General features: G+C 46.1%; 1 protein-coding gene across 6 annotated transcripts in view; it reads left to right on the forward strand.

Moving 5' to 3' along the window:
* The first annotated feature begins 131 nt into the window (after window positions 1-131).
* Window positions 132-27,676, forward strand: part of mink1 (misshapen-like kinase 1) — a 35,711-nt gene continuing 8,166 nt past the window's right edge. Inside the window, exons 1-27 of one of the 6 annotated variants that reach the window (XM_076274377.1) lie at window positions 132-512; window positions 1,287-1,381; window positions 6,381-6,446; window positions 7,004-7,186; window positions 7,267-7,377; window positions 7,682-7,772; window positions 8,560-8,690; window positions 8,810-8,864; window positions 9,520-9,598; window positions 13,595-13,770; window positions 14,144-14,213; window positions 14,824-15,034; window positions 17,406-17,513; window positions 18,390-18,476; window positions 19,060-19,251; window positions 19,556-19,726; window positions 20,560-20,826; window positions 21,580-21,659; window positions 21,925-22,028; window positions 22,543-22,637; window positions 23,758-23,909; window positions 24,301-24,421; window positions 24,639-24,749; window positions 25,727-25,835; window positions 26,029-26,184; window positions 26,476-26,619; window positions 27,172-27,306. In XM_076274377.1, coding sequence (XP_076130492.1) covers window positions 1,325-1,381; window positions 6,381-6,446; window positions 7,004-7,186; window positions 7,267-7,377; window positions 7,682-7,772; window positions 8,560-8,690; window positions 8,810-8,864; window positions 9,520-9,598; window positions 13,595-13,770; window positions 14,144-14,213; window positions 14,824-15,034; window positions 17,406-17,513; window positions 18,390-18,476; window positions 19,060-19,251; window positions 19,556-19,726; window positions 20,560-20,826; window positions 21,580-21,659; window positions 21,925-22,028; window positions 22,543-22,637; window positions 23,758-23,909; window positions 24,301-24,421; window positions 24,639-24,749; window positions 25,727-25,835; window positions 26,029-26,184; window positions 26,476-26,619; window positions 27,172-27,306 — 3,262 coding nt within the window. In that variant the 5' untranslated portion in view covers window positions 132-512; window positions 1,287-1,324. Of the gene's footprint in view, window positions 1,382-6,380; window positions 6,447-7,003; window positions 7,187-7,266; window positions 7,378-7,681; window positions 7,773-8,559; window positions 8,691-8,809; window positions 8,865-9,519; window positions 9,599-13,594; window positions 13,771-14,143; window positions 14,214-14,823; window positions 15,035-17,405; window positions 17,514-18,389; window positions 18,477-19,059; window positions 19,252-19,555; window positions 19,727-20,559; window positions 20,827-21,579; window positions 21,660-21,924; window positions 22,029-22,542; window positions 22,638-23,757; window positions 23,910-24,300; window positions 24,422-24,638; window positions 24,750-25,726; window positions 25,836-26,028; window positions 26,185-26,475; window positions 26,620-27,171; window positions 27,307-27,676 lie in introns of all 6 variants that reach the window. The other 5 variants (XM_076274376.1, XM_076274375.1, XM_076274379.1 and 2 more) reach the window with 5 other exon arrangements.

Raw genomic sequence — 27,676 nt, forward strand, 5'->3', positions numbered from 1 at the left:
ACTCTACAGTCCAGGAAGAGTAGAACTGGAAGTGAGGGGGTAGAAAAAAATGAGAAGAGTGTTATATACTTACAGAGGAGGGACGTCATAACCCGACCTTACAGAGAAAAACAGGATCGTACCAAAACAGAAATAAGTTGGCCAGTTGTCGCGTCGTCTCGGATGTACTAGCTATGGATTGAAAGCGCATATGTTTTTGTATTTGTCGTTCACATTTTAATTTTGGAGAATTTGTTTCCTCGAATGCTTCGTAGCAAGCATTAAACAGGGCCCAGGCAGCGACGATAGCTTGTATTCTTTTTTTTGTTTTCTTTCCTTCTCCCCATTCGCTTCGACGAATCAATGAAGGCAGTGAGCACAACCTAAGGCGACACTGATTGCAAACGGAATGAAAGTTTGTGAAGAGGGAATATTCGACGCAGGTATTCTACATGGCTGGGCGTGGAATATAACTTGCGTCTACAAAAAAGACTTGTAATTGCCTCCAAAGAAAAGCAAATTCGTAGATGACAGTAAGCGAACTACCAAAACATAACGCTGGAGATCTGTTAGACGTATGTATGCGTGGGTACTAGCTTGGAAACGCTAATGTTATGGCAGCCTGTCGAGGTTGATGCGGATATTCGCCATAGGCACTCTTGTTTATTAGCTTGGCTAGTCAGTCAGTTAGCGGGTTGGTTACTTAGCCACAACTTTTTGCAACGCGACAAATATTAGCTACTATCTTAAAGGCTGCGCTTGAGTAAAAGGTGGCCGTTTCCGTTCCGTTTGGCTCTGGTAGCTCAGCGAGGCATTTTGCCTACGCACTGTTGTTAAAATGAACGCAGATAAGGGGTGCACCATACCAGATAATATCGGATCTCCGTTTCCACTCTATTGGAGTGGTACTTCAAGCTAATATAATGTTGCAGTGCAATCTTGAAGATTAACGTATAGCTACCAGCTGTAGAGCTAACATATCGGATCAAAATATCTGCTCAATCCGATGACTGTGGATGATGACACGCTGTTAATTAGATATCAATCCAGACTTGCATATTGGCAGAACGTTTGCAGCCTAGTTTTTTTTCAGGCAGAACATTTCTTCTCAGTTTACAGTAACGTTATTCAATGTTCCATTCCATTCGTGGCTAGGCAGCTAGTTTCACAGTTGAGTCCAGACTAGTTGTGTTTATCTGATGTCATAAGTTTCAACGCAGAAGTACCAATTCGTTTCATTGTAAAAAAAAAAAAAAACCATAACGGGCATCCTGTTGATATTTTGTGACACTCCTTGGATTTCTTAGCTAGCGAACGGTGACTTGTGTCAGAATTCTGGGCCACAATGACAGAAAACGCACCCACACGAAGTCTTGATGACATCGACCTCGCTGCCCTGCGGGTAAGTGTTATATTATCCTTTTTACCAGTATCAAACTTCACTAGTGCTTTTTACTACCATGTACGCCTGGAGACTGCATACGGTCATTTCCCATAGTTGTTAAGACGAAATATTTTTCGTAGAGACTGGCTTCTCTCGTTTTCTCGTTGGTTGCCTTTATACATCTCTTAAATGCAGTATCACCAGCTGCAATTTCATTAATTTTACGGCTATAGCCTCCAATTTAGTTATGCACCACTAAACTCGCCATAGAGCGAGCATTTCCTGGGCCTGTTCACCTGTCAATTCCGTATGAAACTGGTTGCATTGAGCTGGTTAGGCAGCAGTCCACTGCCACATTTGCATCTGTCGGGTGTATCATTACTACTAGTTGAACACTGCATGGTAGAATTCTGTCATTTAGGCTGCAGATTTTTTTTTAGTCGTCTCACATAGGTTGTTGCATAATGTTATTATTAAAGACAGGGTGCACAATCAAAACAAAACAAAACTCCCATTACTAGTTTGGCCCAGTTTGCTGGACGTTGCTCCACTGAAGTCCTTCTAGTGTTACTTGCTTTGTGTCAAGCTTGAAAACCTGTTGGATTTTAGCGGCGAAGGGCAGGAGGTGAATGAAACCGATTACGCTTCTAGGTCACCCTCCACCTCTTCCAACAAGGATTTAATATCATGCGTTTGCAAGTCGTGGGTTAGTGGTCATGTTGGTCCACTCTGTTCGAAGAGAGGCCGCGTTCCACACCCCTATTCATCCCTGATGGTGCTCTGGTACAGCGAGTTACAGACCTCGCGCTGTTTCTCGGCTGCGCAGTTCCATTCGCCCGTCAGAGATGGAAGGAGAGCGAGAGAGAATGTGCTTAGAGAGGATGATTCACTTGAGTTCATTGTTTGATAGCTGTCCTATATAGCAACCCACTCTTCTACCACACAGTAATGCCTAGATACACACAGACCCACAGCATGGACTAGTGCAGGTTGGTCATTGTAAAATCAGCTGGAAGAGCTCTTAGATATTTTCCTTTGATGGTCTAGTCATAGGTCGACAAACAAGCCCACAATTGCAGCCTTCCTTGTAACATGGCCTACATTTTAAAATGCATTGTTTTGCAGTTGTTTCATCCTCTGTAACTGAAGAAAAATGATGCAAATTCCCAGCTTGAATAAAATTTGCCCCCAAGAACTTTGGAGGAATCCAAACACTAGAACACTTCATGCCAACCAAGTTAAGCAGTTTGCCGGTGCTAACAAATATAGTTTTATGTTTAAACCTGTCGTGTGGCTCATGTAGGCCAAAGGAATTCTTAAGCATTAATGATAAGTAATTAGGCCTGTAGCCTACTTCTTAACATAACAGTTTAAAAGTGTGCATGGTGCAGTGAAATTATAGTAACAGACTAATTTGGGGTGGTGTGTAGACTTGGCCTCACAAGTGGAAAATGTTCAGATAGTGAGTCATGATCAAGTTTAAACAGACTGATTACATATATTTTACACTACTCTAAAGGCGACGATCCATGGGGCAAGTTGTTGAGCAATTTTTCTGGGCAGTAACAGGACAGATTTGTAATGTTCTGATTGGGTGATTACGACAAGTTGCCTGCTGAAGAGTTAAGTTTTCTAGGGATTTTTTTCTCCTTTCATTAGGAAAATTCCCTAACAACAATGGTCAGTAACATTGCCTGGTAATTTTGGTGAAAAAGTTGCATTGTGTGTCATCACATTAAGGGTGATTTTCCCGGTTGCAAAGATTTCCGTGTGAAGGGTATACACACAGTTTGTCACTAGTTGCCTCATTACACAGTGCTATCCCAAACTCTCTCATACTTTGATGTTACTTAGTCTACTTTATATAATTTGTTCAACTGTTGCAACAAGTTAAGCCACGCGGTCACACTTTACTTTTGTCATACATAATGTCCAATAAAAACTATCCATTTTCACACTGTTTACCATCCTAGATATATATCCTAGATATACCGTATTCACTCCTTGTTCTTTATTTATAATGGAATGGCTTTCAGTGGCATATGACCAGGGCATCCTGGGTTATTACAGGGTGTAGTTGCTGTGTTGGTACGCTGGTTGATTGTGGCCTATTGGTTGTTTACGTTTTCTACATCATGTACTGAACATGAACAACTTTGCTTTGGACAAAGGCGTCTGCTAAATCCATAACCATAACCATAACCATAACATGTCTGCTGTACTTCATCTGTACTTGGCCTGCTAGCACAAACAGAAGCAGCCAGACATCTCCTTGTGCCCAAAACAGACCAGAAAAATAGAACAAAATAGAACATGTCAAAAGCATTGTCAGTAAACCTGCAAAGTACATAAAAACCCTAGAGCAAATACAGTTTCAGAGTGCAACTTCTAACTGAAATCATAGAATAGCCTAATGCAAGTCAGATAGACCCTTAATAAAACACTTGTTTTAATTTCAGGCTTAAGCAAAGCATTTAAATACAGCCCTTACAAAGTAAATATAGCCCTCACAGTACTGATGGTGGTTATATCCAGTCATAGGGTTTGTAGTTACTACAGTATAACAGGTATTACACAGTACTACACTACACAATCACAGTTTTACCACCAGAGAAGAACATGTACTCCCATCTGCAAGACTGCAATAACACATTCTGAAGGTGAACTACCCTGAAATTGGGTTTCTTGTATCTGGTTTTGAAAGTCTGTAGGTTGTGTCTCATCAACTGCCCTTGAAATTGAGTTCTAGTCAACAGGTTTGCTGTTTGGTTTGTTGAAGAAAGGTGAGACATCACTGGGCATTAGCTACTGTTACAGCAAATGGGTTCTACATACCCGGTATGCTCCTTGAATCAAGTTTAAATAACAAAGCAGGATTGGTGGAAAGGTCACAGCCAAGACCAAACCAAGAACTAATCCTGCTTGACCGATTCAGGAGGCTAGTAGTTTTGGGGAAGCCGTGTTCAGGGACTAGTTAAAAAGGCTGGAACAATTATAATGTGCCAATTATAATGTTTTTGTTGTATTGTTGAAGATGCTTTGAATCTTTAATGGTTCATTCTTATGCGCTTACTCTTCTAACAGAGAATGTATAGGCTTCCGCCGCTCTTGCTATACAACATGCCCCATCTTAGCACCACTGATTATATGATGCAACATATTTCATTGGCTGGATGGAAATGAGTCATTTACTGTTCTTTTCTCAAGTCGATGCACTGTTCCCGTGTACTCTAGTGAGTGCTGTGTGTATTTGATGTTTTTCCCCCCTCGAGTTATTTTTTTCCTTTTCTTTTCTAACAACATAAGAGTTTGTTGACGTCACCACTCCCCAGACTCTCTGCCATTCTTCCATCCCTCCCTTCATGTCTCTTCCTCCTCTTCCCACTCTCTGTACACAATGTGGGCGACTCTGCCATGTCTCCCTGTTCTTCACCCAGGAGATCATTTTGTTAGCATCCTCTTTGCCAGCTCTCTCTATCTATCTATCTTTCTATCGCTCTATCTATCTATCTCTCTATCGCTCTATCTATCGCTCTATCTATCTATCTATCTCTCTCTCTATCGCTCTCTCTCTCTCTATCGCTCAATCTATCGCTTTATCTATCTATCTCTCTATCTCTGCTCTCTATCACTCCCTCTCTCTATCACTCTATCTATCTCTCTCTATCTTTCTATCGCTCTCAGTGCATCCCAAGCCTGATGCTTCCTACTGGGTCTGCTCAACCCATCACCTCTCTGACACCCGCTATCACATCCACTTCTCTCCCTGTTTGGCTATTTTTATTCTGGGGTGCCACTGGAGCCTCCATCCCAACCTCTTTACCTCAGTATTTGTGTAACATGCCGTATGTCCCCACTTTGAGCGGGTGCTTGACTCCACTCTCAATAGGGGTCATTTGTCTTCGCCACTGCCTGATATTTCTGACTGAACTGAACTGAACTGACTGACGGTAGACATGGAAAGGTTTTATTTTAAGGAGGCTTGATACAGGGGAGGAGACCCTGACGCTAGTGGTCATGTCTCCTCAAGAATCTGTTCCTTGTCGTTCTGCATTCTGTTGTTGTCACATCAAGCAGAACATGCCCCCTTGTTCTCCTTGGTTCCGTCTGGCTACACTCTTAGGTAATTCTGTATGTAAGGAATGAGCTAAGTATATTTTACCATCACAGAGATGGAGGAAAAGAGATGAGGGTAACATAGAAAGAGAGGGAGAGAGAGGGAGAGACATATTTCTGGAGGCAGATGAGAGAGAAATAGTCACGCTCTACGATTGAGCTCCAGTCCACAGCGTTAGCCCTTTACGCCCACACCTTCACACACAGGCCATATTGAATCACAGTGTGAGAGTGGAGCTTTCTCTCTCCTTCTCTCCTTCTCTCTCTCTCTCTCACTCCTTCTCTTTCTCTCTCTTTATCTTTCTCTCTCTCTCTCTCTCTCTCTTTCTGTTTCTCTCTCACTTGCTCTCTCACTCCTTCCTTTTCTCTCTTCCATAACATGTCTGTATGTTTGCCATGTGTTTCATCGACTCATTGAAATGTGTTCTTACTTAATCTCTGTTATGTTTGGTCTCAGCCTGTTGGGAGGGCTTAATTGGCTTTTTTAATAAAGGCCTTACAAGGGCTGCTGATCGTTACAAAGACAGGCAACTGCCTCACATCCCACCTATGTCTCCATCGCAATCACTTTGCACCCACAGTAGATGGCTGCCCATGGATTTCCCATGCAGGGAAGCAGATGAAATTTAGCCTCAGTCGTCAACAGACATTTTCTCCTGTCTGACAGCACATTAAATAAAATATGTATATGGAACTTGGGGGTATGAAAAATGGAGAAGGGTTTAGAGAATTGAATTAAATGTGAGCTGAGTGTGTGTATTTTTTAAGATTTCTGTCACAGGTCTAGTGCCTGTGCACCATGGTGCATTTTTGGACAGACCAGACTGCGGTACTCGTTGTGCTCAACTTTACTCTGCACCTCCGTTTCATCATCTCACTGTCATGCTTGTCATTCATCCAGGACCCAGCAGGGATCTTCGAGCTGGTGGAGGTCGTTGGCAACGGCACCTACGGACAGGTGTACAAGGTGAGTGAAAAGCGAAAGATGGATGGATATACTGTAGGCCTAGATAGTGCAAGGGGAGGCTAAGGCTGGAAGTGCAGTGAAGGGAGAAGGCTTGAGTGGGAGATGGCAGCTCCTGCCCAGGAGACCTGAGTAGCTAATGTTGTGAGGCTTTCAGTGTGTGTGATAAGTCTGGGCTTACTCAGGGATTAGTGTGAAGCAGTGGCAGGCATGGGGGCAATGGAAGCTGGAGAGTCTCACACTGATGGATAAATGTGTATAGATGACAGGTGGAGAGAGAGAGAGAGAGAGAGACGGATAGAGAGAGGTGTTGGTGTTGAAGTAGGGTCAATTTTCAGGGGCCCATTGTAAAGTATCAGGGAGACTATGGAATAGGGTTGGGAGTTATTTGACTTTTCCTAGCTATTTTTAGTGGCAACATCTGCTGTGCTTAAAAAACTGAGTGTGTGTGTGTTATGGACGAGCATAAGATGAATTGGTGATCCTTCAGTCCTCTCTCTCTCTCTCTCTCTCTCTCTCTCTCCTTCCCGTCTGTCTGTCTGTCTCCCTCCCTCTCTCAGGGGCGGCATGTGAAGACAGGACAGCTGGCTGCCATCAAGGTGATGGATGTGACGGAGGAGGAGGAAGAGGAGATCAAGGCGGAGATCAACATGCTGAAGAAGTACAGCCACCACCGCAACATCGCCACCTACTACGGGGCCTTCGTCAAAAAGAGTCCGCCGGGACATGATGACCAGCTCTGGGTATGTGTTCACCCTAGTTAGTAATTATAACAGAAAGGTGCGTGTGTGTGTGTGTGTCAAATTCCTTTTTTCCTCTGTAGCTGGTGATGGAGTTCTGTGGGGCAGGGTCGGTGACAGACTTGGTGAAGAACACTAAAGGCAACTCACTGAAGGAAGACTGGATAGCCTACATCTGCAGAGAGATCCTGCGGGTGAGTTCTTCTCTCTCTCTCTCTCTCTCTCTCTCTCTCTCTCACTCACTCACTCACACACTCACACACACACACTCTCTCTCTCTCTATCTCTTTCTCTCCTCCTCTCTTTCTCTCTCACACACACACTACACTACACACACACACACATACACACATGGTGCCTGAGAGTCAAACCAAGATGTTTTATTCAAGGAAGATTTAAATCCACTCTAATATTCCACCGAGGTCTGACTCATTCTGGCATGACTGATAGAAAGTGTTTTTTTTAAAGTTTTGCCATTGCCTGTCTGTATGCACACAGGGCCTGTCTCACCTCCACGCCCATAAGGTCATCCACAGAGATATCAAGGGTCAGAATGTTCTGCTCACGGAGAACGCCGAGGTGAAACTTGGTAGGTTGCATTTGCGTTGTGGTCATTGCGAAAGTGAAACCGCTCTCACTGTGCGACATTGTTAATCTTTGCTCGCATCAGTGCGGTTTGTGTGTGTGTGTGTTCTCTAGACGTGTTCAGCTAATGTGTACACAATAAGAAAGCCATTGTCCCTGTGTGACTGGGCCAGATAAAAAACAAAGGGCTGTAAAAGGCCCCATAGCGTGACCATTGCAAATGTGGCCTGGAGTTTTGGGGTTTCTTTCAGCCTAGTTCCTGTTTTGCTCAAGATTCTCATTTTAACATACACCATTTAACAATTATAACACAGTAATGAATATCCTCCAGGCAATCTCATATGCTAATCAAGTCTTGACATGGTTGTCAGCATATTTCACCACAGGGCTGTCCACACAGTGTGTGTGTGTGTTGTGTGTGTTGTGTGTGTGTGTGTGTGTGTGTGTGTGTGTGTGTGTGTGTGTGTGTGAGTGTGTGAGTGTGTGAGTGTGTGAGTGTGTGAGAGGGAGGGAGGGAGGGAGTGTTTTTAAAAAAAAGAAAAATTTGGGATGGTTTTAGCATATTCACAATTAGGACAAGGTTTGTCGAAAGGGTGATTGTACAAAGATATTCCTTCCCCCCTCATTTAGAGGATTTTGTAACTCTATGGCTCTCCACTGGATCATCAAAAGTTGGATGACCTTACATTTAATTTAGGCCATGATTTTGTTTGTTTGTGTGTGAGTGAGATCAAAAGCACACATCCCCTCTGCCCAGCTCCTCACCCCTGGTGTGTGCTTATGATTCCCAGTGGACTTTGGGGTGAGCGCTCAGCTGGACCGAACCGTGGGCAGGAGAAACACCTTCATCGGCACTCCCTATTGGATGGCTCCCGAGGTCATCGCCTGTGACGAGAACCCCGACTCCACATATGACTACAGGGTAAGTGTGCACGTTGGCATGAGATCTGAATGTAGACGGACCATTTCAGTCCTGCACCTGTTTGTTTGTGTGCAGCGGTGTGTGCATATGTGTTGACGAGCTTTGTCTTCTTCCGGCAGAGTGATATCTGGTCTCTCGGGATCACAGCCATAGAAATGGCAGAAGGGGCACCTCGTAAGTTCAGCACATACAAACGTGAAAAAACACACACACACACACACACACACACACACACACACACACACTTATATTGATTTCTTAAGATGGTCTTACCTTAGAGTGTTCGATTCCTTTAGCTTAGCATTTGGCTGCTCGTTGATATAAACAGTGTTATGTGTTGTTGTTGGTGCTTTATATGGCAATAGGTCACTAGAAGGGCTTGGCCTAAGATAAATTGTGATGGCTATTGATCTGTGGTTCAGAGGTTTTCCTTTGGCATCAGACAACATTGCTGTGGTAGATCATTGTCTCAATGGCCTTTAGAAGCTTAACTTCATAAATTGGATTCCAAACAATACAGCACTTCATTCATTCAGCTCTGTGTTCAATATTTATGTATGTGGTGGTCTTTACTTAATTAGTGGTTTACTTGATTAAAGTGTTACTTTAATTAGCATTCTTAAAAATTCATAGCAATAATTTAAATGATATAATAGGCAAAAATGGCAAATATAATGTATAAGTAGCAGTAGGACATCTGATATTAGATTACCAGCCAAATACTATGTGTGATGGTAATATTAGATTCAAATATAACTTCATAAGTATCATATGACTGACTGACTGTTTCTGTCTCTGTTGCTGTGTGGTAACACTTCCTGTGTGACAGCGTTGTGTGACATGCATCCTATGCGGGCCCTCTTCCTCATCCCCAGGAACCCTCCACCCAAACTCAAGTCAAAGAAATGGTGAGCACTTCTCTCACTCTCACTCTCTCTCTCTCTCTCTCTCTCTTTCTGTCTCTCTTCCCCCTCAGTTCCGCTCCTCCTTGAATACATGCACTTTTATTTTGGGCACAGAGCTATTTTTTTCGCCCAGTGTCTCTCCTCCTCCTTCCTCTCTCTCTCACTTTCTCTTCCTCTCTCTCTTTTCCCCACCCTGCTACCCTTTCCTTCCCATCTCTTTTGATTCCCCATTTCCTCCCTTTGCCCTCCTTACCCCTCTTTCCCTCCTCCTCTCCTCCCCCTCTCTCCTCCCCTCCTCCCCCCATTCTGAGTCTCCCTGCTCTGTATTTGGGGATGGGCTGATTACAGGGTTTTTGCAGTCCTGGCACAGAGTACTCCTGCCTCGGTGGCAGTTGCGGGGCGATCCAGAGGAGAGCTGTCGCCGCAGTCCTTTCCCCACAGGCGTGTGTGTGCGCGCGCAGGGCCCAGGGCCCCACTCTGGCTCTCCGCATCCCTGGAGAACATCAGAGGGGGACTGAGGGCTGATGCAGGAGGGAGCAGCTGGGTCTTTCTTCCTCTTCCTCTCTCTCTCTCTCTCTCTCTCTCTCTTTCTCTCCCTCTATCTCTCTCTCTCTCTCTCTCTCGCCCCAACCAGCCAGCTTATTTTAGTTTTGCATTACATAATGGCAGGGTCCTGGCTTTGTGGTCAGGCACGGTATATTTTTGCACGTCTTCGACTCACTTTTTTTTGGCCTCTCTCTTTCTTTGTGCCCCTTTCTGTCCTTTATCCACACACCTTATTTCTTTATTTTTTTTGCATGGTCTCTCGGTGTTTACTTTGTCAAATGGCTCTGTGAGCTGCAGCAGTAGCAGCCTGGCTAGTGTTTGTATTCAGAAAGGGAGAGTGGGACAGGGAGAGATATAGAGGGAGCTATTTTAGTGGAGTCAGCAGCCAGGCGTCCCCTCTCTGCTCTGGTCGCCACCCAACGCCCGCAACAACTGTGCATTCCACAGGAGAGAGAGAGAGAGAGAGAGAGAGAGAGAGAGAGAGAGAGAGAGAGAGAGAGAGAGAGAGAGAGCAAGAGAGAGGTCTGAACACTGAACGGACGCAGTGTTCTTTTTCACGTGTGGCCCGCCTGGCACGGATTGCTCACTCACACACACACTCTCTCTCTCTCTCTCTCTCTCTCTCTCTCTCTCTCTCTCTCTTTCTCTCTCTCTCTCTGTGTCGATGTGTGTGTGTGTGTGCTGCTCTGCGCTGCTCTGCTAGGGCAGGGCAGAGGCGAGGAGAGGAGTGCCCACTGCAGCTGGCACTGAAGCCATTAGTTGTGTGTGGCCATTAGCCATGCTTTGCTTTGCAGCTATTAGTCAGACTCTGGGTGAAGAGAGCATTAACACAACCCCAGAACATCAACACATAAACACACCAACACGACACAGTGGCCAGAATACATTACATTACACAGAAAAACAACAGGGTTGTCCCTAGGGTTGCAACATTTTCAAAGTTGGAAACTTTCCATGGGAATTAATGGGAATAAATGGGAATAAACTGGGAATTTTTAATAAGGCAAGTTAGTCTATAACAGGGAACTTAAATGTAGTGGACAAAACCCCATCTTGCAGCATAATACTAGTTAAAACAACCTGATTTAATGCAATTTCAGTCAAATTTCTACCCTGCACATACGTCAATCCCATGCACACAGCAATCACACAATTACTTAAAAAAAAAAAAAAAAAAAGAAAAGAAGGGGTGGGGCAGCCGTGGCCTACTGGTTAGCACTTCGGACCTGTAACCGAAGGGTTGCTGGTTCGAACCCCGACCAGTAGGCATGGCTGAAGTGCCCTTGAGCAAGGCACCTAACCCCTCACTGCTCCCCGAGTGCCGCTGTTGATGCAGGCAGCTCACTGTGCCGGGATTAGTGTGCGCTTCACCTCACTGTGTGTACACTGTGTGCTGTGTGTGTTTCACTAATTCACGGATTGGGATAAATGCAGAGACCAAATTTCCCTCACGGGATTAAAGAGTATATATACTATACAGCATAGGCTACTAGACGTAAAGGAAACCTATGGTGCGTTCATGTGCATGGGGATGTAAATTCCCAGTGAAAACGTCATCTCATGTGGGAATAACTGGTGTGAAACTGGGAGAAGTTTGCGAACAGAGTTGCCCAGTTATGGGCTTGTCGTCACTTTTGTCCTCATTGAAATTGGTGTACGTCATTTTGCACTGTAATTAAACTGTAATTAAACTGTAATGGGATGATTAATCTGTCTGATTAAGCTTGACAATTTATATATTATATACTTGAATTTCCCCTGGGGATCAATAAAGTATCTATCTATCTATCTATCTATATAACTTACATAATCTATAAGGTTTGGTTGGGGTGGTATGTTGTGTAAAAACTTGTTTTACCATTTTCTGGGATTCTAACTGAACAAACTGAGTCAGTTAATGTTCCAACCAATCGGATTTTGTTGTTGAGTGGCGTGGTGTATCTTGGCCAGTTCAGTGGTTTCAGTGTTACTAGCTTAGCACGCTAATAAACCATAGGCAGAGAATTGGATTCCCGCTAGAATGGTAGTTAGCTTTGTATGCTAAGCTAAGCGAAAATATGAACAAACAAATCATATTGGTTATTATGAAACAATGTTAATGTTTGTATATGAAAAAGTAGGAATTACCAAAAATCCCCAGTTAATTCCCATAAATTCCCATTAATTCCCATAATTTCCTTTAATTCCATGAAAGTTTCGAACTTGGAATATTTCCCATGGAAAGTTTCCAGTAAGTTTCCGGAAATTTACCAGAAATTTTCCGCCCCTTTGCAACCCTAGTTGTCCCAATTAGGAGTTACATCAGGTTTGCCCAAAACCATGCCTGATGACTACTGTTCTCGCCCCTTGGTGTTCCCTTGTTAGAGTCAGGACTCTCACGTGAAGCCAGTCTAATATCCCCGAGCTCTCTGCATATTTCAGGCTTTGTTTACAGCAGTTAAGAGACACGGCAGCATTCACTCAGACATGCAGTCAATGCATTCATGCCTAAAGCTTAACCAAGCTTTAAATGTTTCAAGCTTTGTTTACTGAAGTTTATAAGAGACCCTGCATTCAGAAAGGCTTCACCGAAATGCATTCAAGACTAAAGCTGAGCTGAGATGCGTATGTTTGTTGACTTGACAGCTCCTTCGGCGTAAATCCATTATCCAGGCTGTGGATGAGTCTCAGTCATGATCTGGGGAGGGAGGGAGGGCGTGACATGTCAGGGTCATGAGTGCAACTCAGACCAGCTTGTCACGGGTGTAAACAACATAAACACATACCAGCGGTCACCAGACATGGGCCAGCGGCAGAGAGGGACTGCTACTGACCTCCTGACCATAGCTGATTGGGGTCCATGCGAGTCCTGTGGAGATTCATCATCATCATCATCATCATCATCAACCGTTTTTTATTCAGGGAGAAATTGACTGAGCATCAAGCTCTTTTACAGCAATGCCCTGAGTTACAAAACAACAACAATAATTAAAACAACAAAACAAGAACAATAAAAGATACAAAAGGCAAATAATAATAATAATAATAATAAAAAAAAAATCAAATAAAAATAATAATAATAAATAGAAAGGGGAATGTATAAATAATAATAATGATATAAAAGGTCTAAAATATTGACCAGACACGAGCATTTGCTGCTTTCTGTGGTCAAATTAGAGATCACAAAACACCTTAAAATCCCAAAGGGCCTGAAAATATATAATAATAATATATTAAAATAATAATTGAGAAAGAATGAATAACACAACTGAAAGCAATCGTTAAGATTGCATGAGCACTCAAATATGTGCACACAAATGCAGTTCAGATGCATGGTTCATTACATGGCTTGACCTTTTATGGTTATGTCCAGAGACTCAACATTGGACACATTGGACTACTGTGCGGTTCCTCATCTTATTGTCTCTCTCTTTCCTGCTCTGCTCTCCTCTCCACCCTGTCCTGTGTGTCCAGGTCCAAGAAGTTCATTGACTTCATCGAGGGTTGCCTGGTCAAGACGTACCCCAGCCGGCCCTCCACCGAGCAGCTGCTCAAGCACTCCTTCATCCGGGACCAGCCCACTGAGAGGCAGGTGCGCATCCAGCTCAAGGACCACATCGACCGCACCCGCAAGAAGCGCGGCGAGAAAGGTGAGTCCCAGTGGCCATGCCGCTATGAGCAGCTCCGAGCCGCTGCAGTTTAGATATAGATGCGACGCCCAAGCGGTGTCTTTTTTCCCTTTGGCTAGGGAGTGGCTATGTAGGTGGTTGTGTTTGTGTGTGCGTGGGTGGGGTCGTTGAACTTGATATGCTTGTTATGCAACTGGTGATCATCAACTGTAACCGTATCTATGTACAGTCAATCAATGATGACCGTCTATATGAATTTTTGGTATTAATATGTTAATAGTTAAATGCATTATTTTAGTTCATAACAGGTATTTATGGACTCCTTTACTCTATTTTTTTTTCTGTTTCTCTATCTTTACCTCTCTCTCTCTCTCTCTCTCACCCCATCCCACAGAGGAGACTGAGTATGAGTACAGTGGCAGTGATGACGACGATGAGAACCGTGGGGACGACCGAGAGTCCAGGTAATCAGAACTGACACAGGCTCCAGCTCACCTCCCGCAGAGCCTCGCCGAAGGGTCACTTGCTCTTAATCACACTCTTTTCCGAGGTCTCTCCCTTCTCACCATGCGTAATGTCCGCAGCTGGGTCTAAGACGCAGCTCTGTAGCAGTGAGCTAATGAGAAGAGAGTGGTGTCGTGTGACGTGTGACTGGCACTGCTGCTGCCCCTACAGGTCGGGCCGCCCCCCCGTGGGCATGGGACCTGCTGGGACACACCTGCCCCAACATCTCTGGGCTTGTTGCGTTTCACCTACAGCTGTTTCTCACGATGCCTATCTGCGCTTTCTCTCTCTCTGTCTCTGTTTTTGTTTTGGCCCTTTTGATCTCTTCTCTTCTCTCTTTTGCATCATTATCTTGAACTTTAACTCCCATCTCCATTCGCTCTCTTCATTTTTTCCTCTTTGATTCTTGCGCCGACTCATTATTTATTTATTATTTATTTATTATGCTTATATTGTTTTCTTTCTTCTTTATGAATTTCTCTATGTATCGTGTATCATTCATTAACATCTCCCTCCCCCTCCTCTCATCCACCCCCACCCCCTTGTCTGCGGTGCGTGTGTTTCTCTCAGCTCCATCCTGAACGTCCCGGGCGAGTCGACGTTGCGGCGGGACTTCCTGCGTCTGCAGCAGGAGAACAAGGAGCGCTCGGAGGCCCTGAAGCGGCAGCAGGCCCAGCTGGCCGCACAGCGCCGCGACCCCGAGGAGCACAAGCGCCAGCTGCTGCACGACCGCCAGAAACGCATCGAGGAGCAGAAGGAGCAGAGACGCCGCCTGGAGGAGGTAGGGTGCCCCTCTAACACTGCCATCTCCGCTGTTGCTGCCATGGAAACCATCACAACAACATCAGCAACAGCAGCAGTGGTAGCCAAGCAGTGTTAGTCCCATGGACACTGTTGCCCTCAATAGGGTGACCTTATTCATCATGTCCACCTCTGTGCCAGTCACTGACTAAGTCACGTAGCTCTTCATATCAATTAAAAATAATTTCTCATTTCTCATAGTTATTTTAATGTTTATGTTTGTGGTTCTTAGCAGATGTTTCTGTCCAAAAAGACTTACAATGACCTCAATGTACTGGTCATTACATATTAGATCAAACAGCCTGACAACATTGTATCAGATTTTTACTCATTTTCAAGCAGTCCCCAATGTCTTATGTCAAAACTTCAGCCAGATATCTTATTTAATTGCTGAGATATGCCTTTTTAATTATGGATAGACACAATGGCAGTATTATGTGTACCACTTTTTAAAATATTCCTCTCCTCTTTTGCTGGACATTTGCACACTGGGATGATATCATGCATAGTTCTCTAATATCACATTGGAATTACTGTCCTATCCACCATTGACCTTCTTTTGATTGAAACAATCGACAATTAGAAAAATGCATAAATTTGCCAAAATGCATATTTTTCTTATCAATTTTTGTGTTGAATTGATCTGGAACAACTCTCAAGCAAGATACAAATGAGATGCATATTTTTATTTTCCAAACTTGCTACAAACAGCACCTACAAATATACACTGTAAAAAGCCACAAGCATGGTTATCCTAAATAAGTGGCGAACCGACACAACCACTTAACATGACTACTTGTGATTGATATAAATGACTGACACTACCCTTGTGCAGTCGCTTTCCGCCCACCGTGTTTAAAAATACCTGCCGCTGTCGCATATCTATATACTCCCATGCTGGAGAGTGCTGTTGTGTAGGTACTTTGCTTGCTTGCGTGGCCCTATGCATTGATTTCTGCACGCTTTTGATTGCGTAGTATTCCACTTAATAAGAGCTCCGATGTAAGTAAACAAGGCGAGGACGAGTCTTGAGGTTGATGACGCAGCTAAAAGAAAAGTCAGACTACAGTCAGATGCGGACTTCAGAGCACTTTGGTCCCCGCCGCTGCTGCAGCCAGTAAACAGAGGCTTTGCAGCAGAGCTCCTCACCATGAGCTGTGCTTTCTGTTCAAATGAAGTTTGCCAGTGTTGTGTTGCTGCGTTATAAGATGAAAGGCTTTCTTGACAAATCAGCCATTCTTTCAGTCTGTTGCTGTCAATATATGGTGCGCCCAGATAATAATTGATTGTGTATGTCATTAAAGAAGAAGAGGAGGGTAGGGTTGAGTGGAGGAGAGGGAGATGGAGAGAGCATTTGTCTGTTCCCTGGGAGATGGTCGGCCATTAATTGGCGACAACAAAAGCGGATTCACACGTCCGTAATGTAATAAGCATCATTAGCTAGTTATATTTATCTCTGGCTATTGTGCGACACAGAGGAGCGAGAAAAGAAAAGCCTTTCAAAGAATAGTTGTCCTAATGTGTGTGTGTGTGGTGTGTGTGTGTGTGGGGGGGGGGGGGCTCTGTTTGGTGGCGTGTTTTCAAAGGCGGTGCTCATACTTGTTCACCCGGCACTAAAGAAATGGATCATGTTGGGAAAGGGGTTGGAACCACACAAGAATATGGTCAAACGCACCATTGACACCCTCACAGGCAGCAAGCAGGGCTTGGCATGCTGGAGTCCTCTCTGAGCAATATGGATTGAATCTACTGGATGGGCCCTGGATCCACAGGGGAAACAGTGGAACATTTGTGCAACTGTTCAGGCTCAAGGCGAGAGCGGGGATGTAGGACTGTTTGAATGGTGGAGCGGCATGCAGAGCTGAATAATTCAAATACAAATCTTATTAATGTTTGTGTGAATTGCTAAAAGAGGGGGGCAGGAAAAAATATCAGTGTTGCAGTCCAGTGACTCACAATTTCCATCAAATGCCTGTCCTCTTTCCTCTCTCTTTCTCTCTCCTCTTTCCTCTCCTCTTTCCTCTCTCTCTCGCTCTCTCCTCTTTCCTCTCTCTCTCGCTCTCTCCTCTTTCCTCTCTCTCTCGCTCTCCCTCTCTCTCCCTCTCTCTGCTTCTTCTCCACTCTTGAGAATGTAAGATGGTTTTAGCAGCAGCAGGGCATGTACTGTATTTGTTCGGCCAAGAAGGTACAAGTGACTCACATCCCGGTGTTTTCTCTCTCTCTCTCTCTGCCCCTTCTTTCCTCTCCTCTGCTCTCCTCTCCACCTCTCCACCTAACACACTCCCTGTCTGTCTCATTCTCTCTCTCTCTCTCTTTGCCTCTCTCGTGTGCATGCACACGCTCTCTCTTAGCAACAGAGAAAAGAGCGAGAGATGGTGCGACAGCAGGAGAAGGGCCCCCACCGCCGGCTGGATGACATGCGGAGGGAGGAGGACCGGAGGATGGCCGAGCGAGAGCAGGTAACCAATCGGCTTTGCCGCTGCGTAGCAGCCATCCAATCGGGGCGCGCCAGAGGCGTGGCCTTCCGCACAGCCTCTTCGAGCTCCACTGTGAAACCTCTCTGGCCCTGGAATGTCTGACGGGGGTTGCTATGGAAGCAGGTTTTCACGATGCAGCAGTGAATGCGCGCGTGAGTGTAAGTGTGTGTTTGTGAGAGAGGTAGCTAGTGTGGCAGTGTTGTTTGCAGAGCTCTGTGGGTGAGCCCGAGTTTCGCACTCTGCCACTGCTCTCCCGTCCCTGGGATTCGGAGTGACAGAAACATTCCACACTAATCAGTATGAATTACAGGAAAGCTCCTTAGACTGAGCCCCCTCTCCCACAGCACCTGCTTCCCAGGCAGGGCAGGGACATTCAACACCACCCACCCCCCCACCCCTGCCCGCCATTAACTTTCTCCATCCAGCCCAAGCGCCGTGTCAGCAGTTCAGTGGTGGAGAAACTATACAAACATCGCAGGAATTTAAGAAATGTGTTGGCCCGTTATCAAGTGCAGCAGCACAAGAGAATAATGGCAGTGTCAGTGTTGCTAAGAGACTTTGCATTAAGTCATTCCACACTATCTGGCTCGCTCAACCAACCAGGAGACGGGGGAATTGAAGTACCAGCATACCCCCCTCTCAGTGTAGCCTGTTTAACCTGGCAATGTTCCTATCTCTCCTGCACTCTCCTCTCTCTTTCTCTCTGTCTTCCTGTCTTTTTTTCTTCTTTCCTCATGCTACTTTCCACTGTCTCTCTCTCTCTCTCTCTCTCTCTCTCTCTCTCTGTCTTCCCTCATGCTACTTTCCACTGTATTTCTGTCTCTCTCTTTCTCTCTCTCTGCCTCTCTCTCTCTTCAGGAGTTCATAAGGCATAAGTTAGAGGAGGAACAGCGACAGTTAGAAATACTCCAGCAGCAGTTGCTTCAGGAGCAGGCCTTGCTCATGGTAAACTCCTCTGTGTTTCCTACTTCCTGCTCTCTGCATCTCGTTTTTCCCCCTCTTCCCTGTTTTTCCCCCTCTTCCCTGTCCTTCCTCTGGCTTCAGGAAGTTTAAGTGTGGTGGCAGATATGATAAACTCATATGCTGTCTTTACCTCTCAACGTGATAAACAGAACAGGGCTTCTGTTTTTTCTTTATTGAGGTGTTCTGTTACGGAACACTTGAGAACATTGTCACGTTGTCACGCTAGAGGCAAGCGCCTGCATGTCCCTTTCTGTGTGTCTGTGTTTTTATTATATGAAACGTTAGATGCATGTGTGTGCCTACTATGCATACAATCCCAAAAAAGATCAAACAAAAATACCTCAGAAACATACTCCCATAAACACCAGTCTTCACATGCCCCCATGACCCGACCCGTTTGCCCTCAGCATGCAAACCCTCCCCTGAACCCCCACACACAATCTCGTCATGTGCAGACAGAGATCCCCATATTTCCCTGATCACGTTGACCTGCGCAGACGCACATTCTCCTCTGACCTCTAACCCCCCCCCACCCCCCCCCCCCCGGTCTGCGCTGCGTCCGCAGGAGTACAAGCGTAAGCAGCTGGAGGAGCAGCGGCAGTCGGAGCGTCTGCAGAGGCAGCTGCAGCAGGAGCACGCCTACCTGGTGTCCCTGCAGCAGCAGCAGCAGCAGCAGCAGCAGCAGGACAAGAAGCCCCAGCTCTACCACTACAGCAAGAACCTGGAGGCCAACAACAAGCCAGCGTGGGCCCGCGAAGTGAGTGGGAGAGCGGGGGGGCCGCCTACGTGCCAACACGCACACCAGCGGGGGAGGGGAGAGGGAGCCAAAGGGAGAGAGTACAGTGTGTGCTGGATCTGTTTTGGCACTGTTCCTTTTTTCAGTCAACTACTTATGTGCTTTTCTTTTATTTCTTATAATAAATTCTTGTGGTGTTTCTGTATATGTCCCCCACTGTCTTATGTTTTTAATCCCCACCACCACCCCCCTTTATGTTTTTAATCCCCACCACCACCCCCCTTTATGTTTTTAACCCCCACCCGTCCTGTCTCCTGGTTCACAGGTGGAGGAGCGGAGCAAGCTGAACAGAACGGGCTCGCCTAAACTCTGCACCACCGTGTCCGACACCAACATCCAGTCACGCTCCGACTCCATCAACCAATCAGGGGCTGCACAGGCTGCCCAGACCCCGCCCATGCAGCGTCCGGTCGAACCGCAGGGTGGACAGGGCAAGGTTTGTGTATTTTTTTTTTCCTCCCCACTCTCTCTTTTTTCCCCGCTGAGGCTGACCATATGGAGGACAATATGTGTTTGGAAAGATGGGTTGGGACTGTCAGAGACCAGGTTGTCTTTAAATATGGTGAGATGAGCGACAAATAAATGAACCGTAAAACTACGAATCATTGCACAGTATTTACAGTTCACTTGCCATTTCCATGCACATAAAGCTGATTATGTAATAGTTAACATGCTACCCAGTGGAAGTGCCTCGTTAGACTTGGCTTCTTGCTATTTCTTTTACTAACATTCCTGCCTTAGATGCCTAGATCTAAATCTGTCTCTAAAGTGCTTCTCCTCTCCTCTCCTCTCCTCCCCTCTCTCCTCTTCTCTTCTCTTCCTTGGTGTTTTCTGTCTCTGCCCTTTTCCTCCTGCATGTTTCGACTTCCTCTGCTGTGTGGGGAAATGCTATCCTCTTCTGCTTGCGACACGCGGATCCTCTGCTGGTGGCCTTGACTCTGACCCCCATCCTGTGCTCGAACCTCCACAAATCAAATCAATTAAAAACTGGAACGCAAACTATACGATCAACGATCAATCGATACAAACCCTCAACATCAACACATCTTTGGTACTCTTGGTGATTTTTCCCCACCAAAACCTTTCCCTATTTCCTCCAATCAAAATCGGTAACATCCTCTCCTCCGAAATTTGCTTAACTCTCCCTTCCCCGTAAATCACTTGGTGACCCCACCTCAACCCCCACCCTTCTCACCTTGGTGATTGCTCCACCCCACTCCAACCAACCCCACCCTCTCCGCCGCCACCCCCCACCTTTCCCACCAGCAGTTCCAGATGGCCCACCTGGTGCCACTGAAGCCGTACGCGGCGCCCGTGCCCCGCTCGCAGTCCCTGTGCGACCAGCCCACTAAGACCATGTCCGCCTTCCCCACGCAGGAGCCCTCCCCCACCCCCACCCCCCGCCCGCTCCACCCCCGCGAGCTCGTGCGCCAGAACTCCGACCCCACCTCCGAGAGCCAAGCCCCGCAGCCGCGGCCAATGAGGGACGACCGCGGGCCCTGGATCCGCCTCCCCGAGATCGAGCAGCCACCGAAAGTGAGAGCCAAAACTGGAAGCTGATGATGATGATGATGATGATGATGGTGGTGGTGGGGCTAAAATAAGAAGCAGTTTCTCCACTTGTGAGAATGAAACACCTTCCCATCCCAAAATACAAAACATGCACTTAACATGCTCAAAACATAGCTATACATTTGGCCATGTTAAAGTAAATTTACAGATTAGTAGTTAACAGACCCCTCTGAGGGCAGTTATGTAGGGCTGATGTTCTGTTTTTGGCCATGGTCATCTGAATATTCATAAGCATCAGCCAGACAGTCCTCCTAATTACTAACTAATGACTAACACACATTTACTTACTGTCATTGCTGCTGCATTCTTGCAAATGAATTAGAGAGCAAGCAAGTACATTGACACAGAATTTGATTTCGAAGCAAACAGGTGGTACTATAAAGCGCTTAAATTAATCTAATGAAACAAATAGGGGGGATTTTGAAGACGTTCATATATACTGTATACACATGTTGGGTTGGTGTGCTGTAAAACAAGCTATCAACAACAGACTCTGCAAGAACCCGTTGCAAAACAAGAAGTAAGTACTGTGACTCAAAAACACAGACAGACTTCACAGACACACAGTCTTCACCATTTGCCTCTGGTCATTGAAGAGAATCTAAGATTTAAGACAGTGTATGTTCCACACACTAAGACCATCTGTTTGGTCCTCCTCGCTCTCTCTCTCTCTCTCTCTCTGTGTCCTTCTTGTATTCCTTCCTCCATCCGTCTCAGATTCCCCAGCGGACTACCTCCATCGCCACGGCGCTGAACACCAACCTCTCCTCTGGGATCAGACATCCAGTCCGCGCCAGGTGAGCCACAATTAAAGACAGACACACACACACACACACACACACACACACACACACACACACACACACACACACACACACACACACACACACACAGACATAGACATAATTATAACTTATGTCAGATAGGTCATCTGAGCTTATAGTTTATGAGATTGATATTTATTGTGTATGTCGTGTGTAATGGCTGAGGTAATTGCTTGTCCAGATTATTGATTGTTGCTGTGATGCCGTGCTGAGCTAATTGGGCTTTCTGTTTGGGCAGTAATCCCGATCTGAGCCGCAATGACCGCTGGGAGAGGGGGGACAGCATGAGCGTGGTGTCCAACCTGCCGCAGACAGGCTCCCTGGAGCGACACCACATCCTGGGTCAGTGTGTGGGAGCATATTTGTGTGTGTGTGTGTGTGTGTGCGTGCGTGCGTGCGTACATACATATGTGTCCAGACTAGGCAGTTGGGCAGCTGTGGTGTGTGTGTGTGTGTGTGTGTGTGTGTGTGTGTGTGTGTGTGTGTGTGTGTGTGTGTGTGTGTGTGTGTGTGTGTGTGTGTGTGTGTGTGTGTGTGTGTGTGTGTGTGTGTGTGTGTGTGTGTGTGTGTGTGTGTGTGTGTGTGTGTGTGTGTGTGTGTGTGGCGTGCGTGCGTACATATGTGTCCAGACTAGGCAGCTGTGGTATGTGTGTGTGCGTGCGTGCGTGCGTACATATGTGTCCAGACTAGGCAGTTGGGCAGCTGTGGTGTGTGCGTGTGTGCGTGCGTGCGTGCGTACATATGTGTCCAGACTAGGCAGTTGGGCAGCTGTGGTATGTGTGTGTGTGTGTATACTGTATGTGTGCGTGTGTGCTTATGAGATTTGTTTCCCTCCCCCCTCCATTATCTCCTCCAGGCTCCTCTAAAATGGATTCGTCTCCCATCCTGCACCACGACGGGCGGCACAAGCCAGGGGAGTCGCGCACCTCCTCGCGACCCAGTCGCCCAGCGGTAGGTCTGCACGCCTCTCTCCGCCCGCACAGTCCCCTGCCACGCCACGCCACCCGCCCGCTCTCCTCTCAGGCTTTAAATAGCACACATTTGGTTGTTCAATATACTGATTCAGTTCGACCATTCTTCTATATTTTTAAAAATATATTGGCTATATATTCTTGCTTTTATTTTTAGGCAAAGATGAATATAGGCCTCAAAAGTGTTTTACAGTATATTACAAGGTGTTTGCTGATACTGTCATTTTTAACAGTAAAGTTCGCTGTACTGTAGCCTATGGATGCCACTCTTGCTTTTGTGATGTCCTCAGACACTCGTATGTTTCCAGTGAATACTGTTCACTGTAGTCTCCACATACTAGTTGCCTGTAAAACTTTTGATCCTTTTTTAGACACTCTATCCCACCATCTTTCCTGAGCACTTTATAGACACTATGCACTAACCTCCTGTCTCTTTCCCTCCTTCTCCCTCTTTCTTTTTCCTTTTTGGGAATCCTGTCGCTTGCACACCTCCCTCTGTGTCCTGACCTTCACCTTCACTGACACCACATCCCCCACCCCCAACTCCTTTTGATAACCCCTTTTTACCCCCTCTCTACCAAACTGTCCATCTATGATGCCCAGAGTTATAAGAGAGCTATAGGAGAGGTCAGTAACCGATGGCCGGTGTATGTGTGTGTCTAAGCGCCAGAGTGCGCACGTGTGAGCGTGCACGTGTGTGCGTGTGCGTGTGCGTGTGCGTGTGCGTGTGCGTGTGTGTGTGTGTGAGTATGACTGCATCTGCATGTCAGGTGCAGGCGTGTAGTAAGAGCTTGATGTGTGTGTGTGTGTATGACTGCGTCTGCATGCCAGGTGCTTTGGTGTTGAAGCTGGCTTGTGGATCCTCACGTCCGTACAGTGACCCCCAAATGACGAATGCAATGCTAATCAGATTATACTGTTTAAATCCCCTGCTAATGTAGACTGCATGTCCCCCAGAACGTGTCCAATGTCTGCTTGTCTATCATGTCATTTTGGGAGCTTTAAAAAAATGTTTTGTAATATCTTACAAATCCATACACTGCTCTTACTGGGTTTGTATTTTGTCTGTGCGTGTGCATGTGTTCCTTGGTGTGTATCAGGACCACGGGCTCTACTCTAAGGAGCGGGCTGAAGAGCAGCCCAGACCCCCGGCGAAGGCCAACGACTACTCCTCTTCCTCGGAGAGTAGCGAGAGCAGTGAGGAGAGCGAGAGCGGAGAAGGACCGGAGGAGGAGGAGAGCCCAACTGACCGGTGAGAGAGAGAGAGAGAGAGAGAGAGAGGGGTAGAGAGAGAGAAATAAAGAGAGGAAGAGGCTGAAACCTAGGGAGTGTTTCAGGTAGCTAGAGACAAAGAATTCTACCCTGTGAGGAGCCATTCCCAGGTACCAGCACTCTGAGATTAAGTGCACTTGAGAGAAGGAAAGTATACAAGATGAAGCTGCAGGATGTTGTATGAGGGTAGAGATGAGTTCATGGTTGACAAATTGTCTCAGATAGAAGAAAGAACTAGAGCACAGTAGTGGATATCCATCCATCCACCCACACACACACACACGCACACATATGTACATATATGTTGTACATACTATATACATGGATAACCCCCCATCCCATTCATCCTGGTGTGCTGTGTGTTTGTGCAGTCCGCGGGATGCAGACACCGACTCTGTGAACACCATGGTGGTCCATGAGGAAGAGGAAGGAGAGGTGAGAGAGGAGGAGCGAGCTGGAGGGTACGGGGACCAGACAATGCTGGTGCAACGAGTAAGTGTGTGTGTGTGTGTGTGTGTGTGTGTGTGTGCGCGCGTGCGTGTGTGTGTGTGTGTGTGTGTGTGGGGCACAGTGTCTTTATTAGCCTGGGTCAGAGTAAGACAACTTGGAATGATATTTGGTCTTGGTCAGCACTTTGGTTCTGGTTCTGCTGGACCCAGCAAGTGGCATGAGCACATGATGACCACATGTTTGTCCTGCTGTCCGTCAGACTCCAGAGAAGCGTAGCCATAATGGTTACACCAACCTGCCTGACGTGGTCCAGCCCTCCCACTCCCCCACTGACTCCACCTCCTCGCCAGGGAAAGACTCTGCCTATGATGTGAGTCCTCCTGCTTCTCCAACAGCCTAGCTGAGCTAGCTTTGTCAGCTGGTCTGTTAGTCCAATCTGCTTCTATACCAGCCAAGCTGAGCTAGCTTTATCAGCTGGTCTGTTAGTCCAATCTGCTTCTATACCAGCCAAGCTGAGCTAGTTTTATCAGCTGGTCTGTTAGTCCATTCTGCTTCTATACCAGCCAAGCTGAGCTAGCTTTTTCAGCTGGTCTGTTAGTCCATCCTGATTTTCCACCAGCCTAGCTAAACTAGCTTTATCAGCTGGTCTGTTAGAGTATCCTGCTTCTCCACTAGCCTAGCTGCGGTAGCTTTCTCATCTGGTCTGTTAGTCCATCCTGCTTCTCCACCAGCCTAGCTGAGGTAGCTTTATCAGCTGGTCTGTTAGTCCATGCAGCTTCTCTACTAGCCTAGCTGAGCTAGCTTTATTAGCTGGTCTAGTCCATGCTACTTCTCCACCAGCCTATCTGAGCTAAATTTACCAGTTGGCCTGTTATAGTCCATCCTGCTTCTCCATTAGCCTAGCCGAGCTAACTTTATCAGCTGGTCTGTTGGAGTATCCTGCTTCTCTACTAGCCTAGCTGAGCTAGCTTTATTAGCTGGTCTAGTCCATGTTGCTTTTACACTAGCCTAGCCAAGCTAGCTTTATCAGCTGGTCTGTTATAGTTCATGCTACTGTCAGTAGTCTGAGGAGGATCGTACATTTTGTTAAATGATTGCATTCATTTATTACTCTTCTAATACATTATGTTGTAATTATGTGACAAATGGCAGTCAATTGAAGTTTAATAACTAAATGAAGGTATACCAAGAACAAGCATTTTTACTGTGTTGTCTCAGTGCTATAGTCATATAGTACTGTGTAAGTAATCTACTACTCACAAACCAGTGCATTCCTCCATGACAGGCAGATTAATACCTATAATAACAAATTAGTTTTACAACTCTGTCTGCATTCTTTTGTTTTAGTATCAGTCACGTGGTCTGGTCAAGGCATCTGGCAAGTCCTCCTTCACTACTTTTGTGGATCTGGGAATGTACCATCCACAAGGTGGGACAGGGGAGTCCATTCCAGGAAGTGAGTACAGCACGCTTGTGCAGATGCTGCATAAAATAAAGGGCTCTTATTGCATATTTGTGGTTTTGAGGTTTGTATCTCACCGTTTGAAATCCCTTTGCCTTTCCTGATGATTAGAGACAGGCAAACAGACAAAACATTGTTTGTTATTTTGTGTTTGTAAATTATGACCATTCTTTCCCTGTGCTCTCAGCTTTGGGGCCGCGGTTTGAGCAGCTGAAGGCTGAAGTGCGCAAGGGCTCCATGGTGAACGTGAACCCCACCAATACCCGCCCCCACAGCGACACGCCCGAGATCCGCAAATACAAGAAGCGTTTCAACTCTGAGATCCTGTGCGCTGCTCTGTGGGGTGAGTCTGCACCATTCGATGTGTCTGCGTGCGTGCATGCTCACTGTATGGTTGGTCATTTAATGTTACTTAATATCATACTGTATATTGTATATAACTGGCTCCGTGTGTGTGTGTGTGTGTGTGTGTGTGTGTGTGTGTGTGTGTGTGTGTGTGTGTGTGTGTGTGTGTGTGTGTGTGTGTGTGTGTGTGTGTGTGTGTGTGTGTGTGTGTGTGTGTGTGTGTGTGTGTGTGTGTGTGTGTGTGTGTGTGTGTGTGTGTGTGTGTGTGTGTGTTTTGGGTGTGCTGTAGGTGTGAACCTACTGGTCGGTACAGAGAATGGACTGAAACTGTTGGACCGTAGCGGTCAGGGGAAAGTCTACCCCCTCATCAACTCGCGCAGATTCCAGCAGATGGACGTCCTGGAGGGACTCAACCTGCTCATCACTATATCAGGTCGACTTCCACACACACACACACACACACACACACACACACACACACACACAGTCAGTCTTGCATGTGCTCTTAACTGTGCCATGTGCTAACCAACAGGATGGACAATTTGCAAGTGTATGTTATTTTTCAGTTACACAGTTCTACTAACTCAGCATAATTGCTCACACAAGTTTCTGCTGGCAAACTCTGCGCCTACTCACTCACTTACTATACATAGTCTCCCATACTGAGATTTATGGAATGCGGTTCCTGATGTTAAGAAAATCACATCATCATACTTGCATGTGGACTTTTAACTGTTAATATCTTTGTCCCCTTATTTTGGAATGTGCCAAATTATTTATTTTGCTTGATTTTATAGACAATTTAAGAATGATTATGGTGCTACTGTGAAAAAGCTACGGTCTTGGTTGTTAAAGCCTAGGTATCAAGATAGATCTGCCCAGTCACAATCAGGAACCAACACTAGCATGTAGGCACAGGTAGTGATATTTCCTCTCCAAGCTCAGTACAAGAGATTAACATGCCGACCTCTCTCTCCCCTGACAGGGAAGAAGAATAAAGTGCGTGTGTACTACCTGGCCTGGCTCCGCAATAAGATTCTGCACAACGACCCCGAGGTGGAGAAGAAACAGGGCTGGACCACTGTTGGGGAGATGGAGGGCTGTGTGCACTACAAAGTGGGTGAGTGAGGCCAGCGGCGCCATAGACCAACAGAGAGGAAATGAGGAAGAGGTGTGGTGTGGTGTGGTGTGGTGTCACATTGGTGGCGCATCTGCCACATAAAGGCTGGCGTGCATCACCCAGGTGGGTGGGTGCTACACATTGGTGGCGGTTAGTGAAGTCCCCCTTCACTGTAAAGTACTTTGGGTGCCTTGATAAAGCGCTAAGCGTTGTTGTTGATGCTGCCATCCCCTTAAGAGTTATTATACACCATTATATGCACCTTCATACAAACACTCTGATCAATAGTTGTATTCTGCTGAATTACTTTCTGCTTGCCTTTTAGTTTTAGAAACAAATTGATAATGTCTGTAAATGAAATCAGAGAAAA

The sequence above is a fragment of the Alosa pseudoharengus genome, unplaced genomic scaffold (assembly GCF_046254945.1).
Source record: "Alosa pseudoharengus isolate Yale_2024_CS ecotype anadromous, Long Island Sound unplaced genomic scaffold, YU_APseudo_1.1 YU_APseudo_1.1_scf_8, whole genome shotgun sequence".
Taxonomy (NCBI): Eukaryota; Metazoa; Chordata; class Actinopteri; order Clupeiformes; family Clupeidae; genus Alosa; species Alosa pseudoharengus.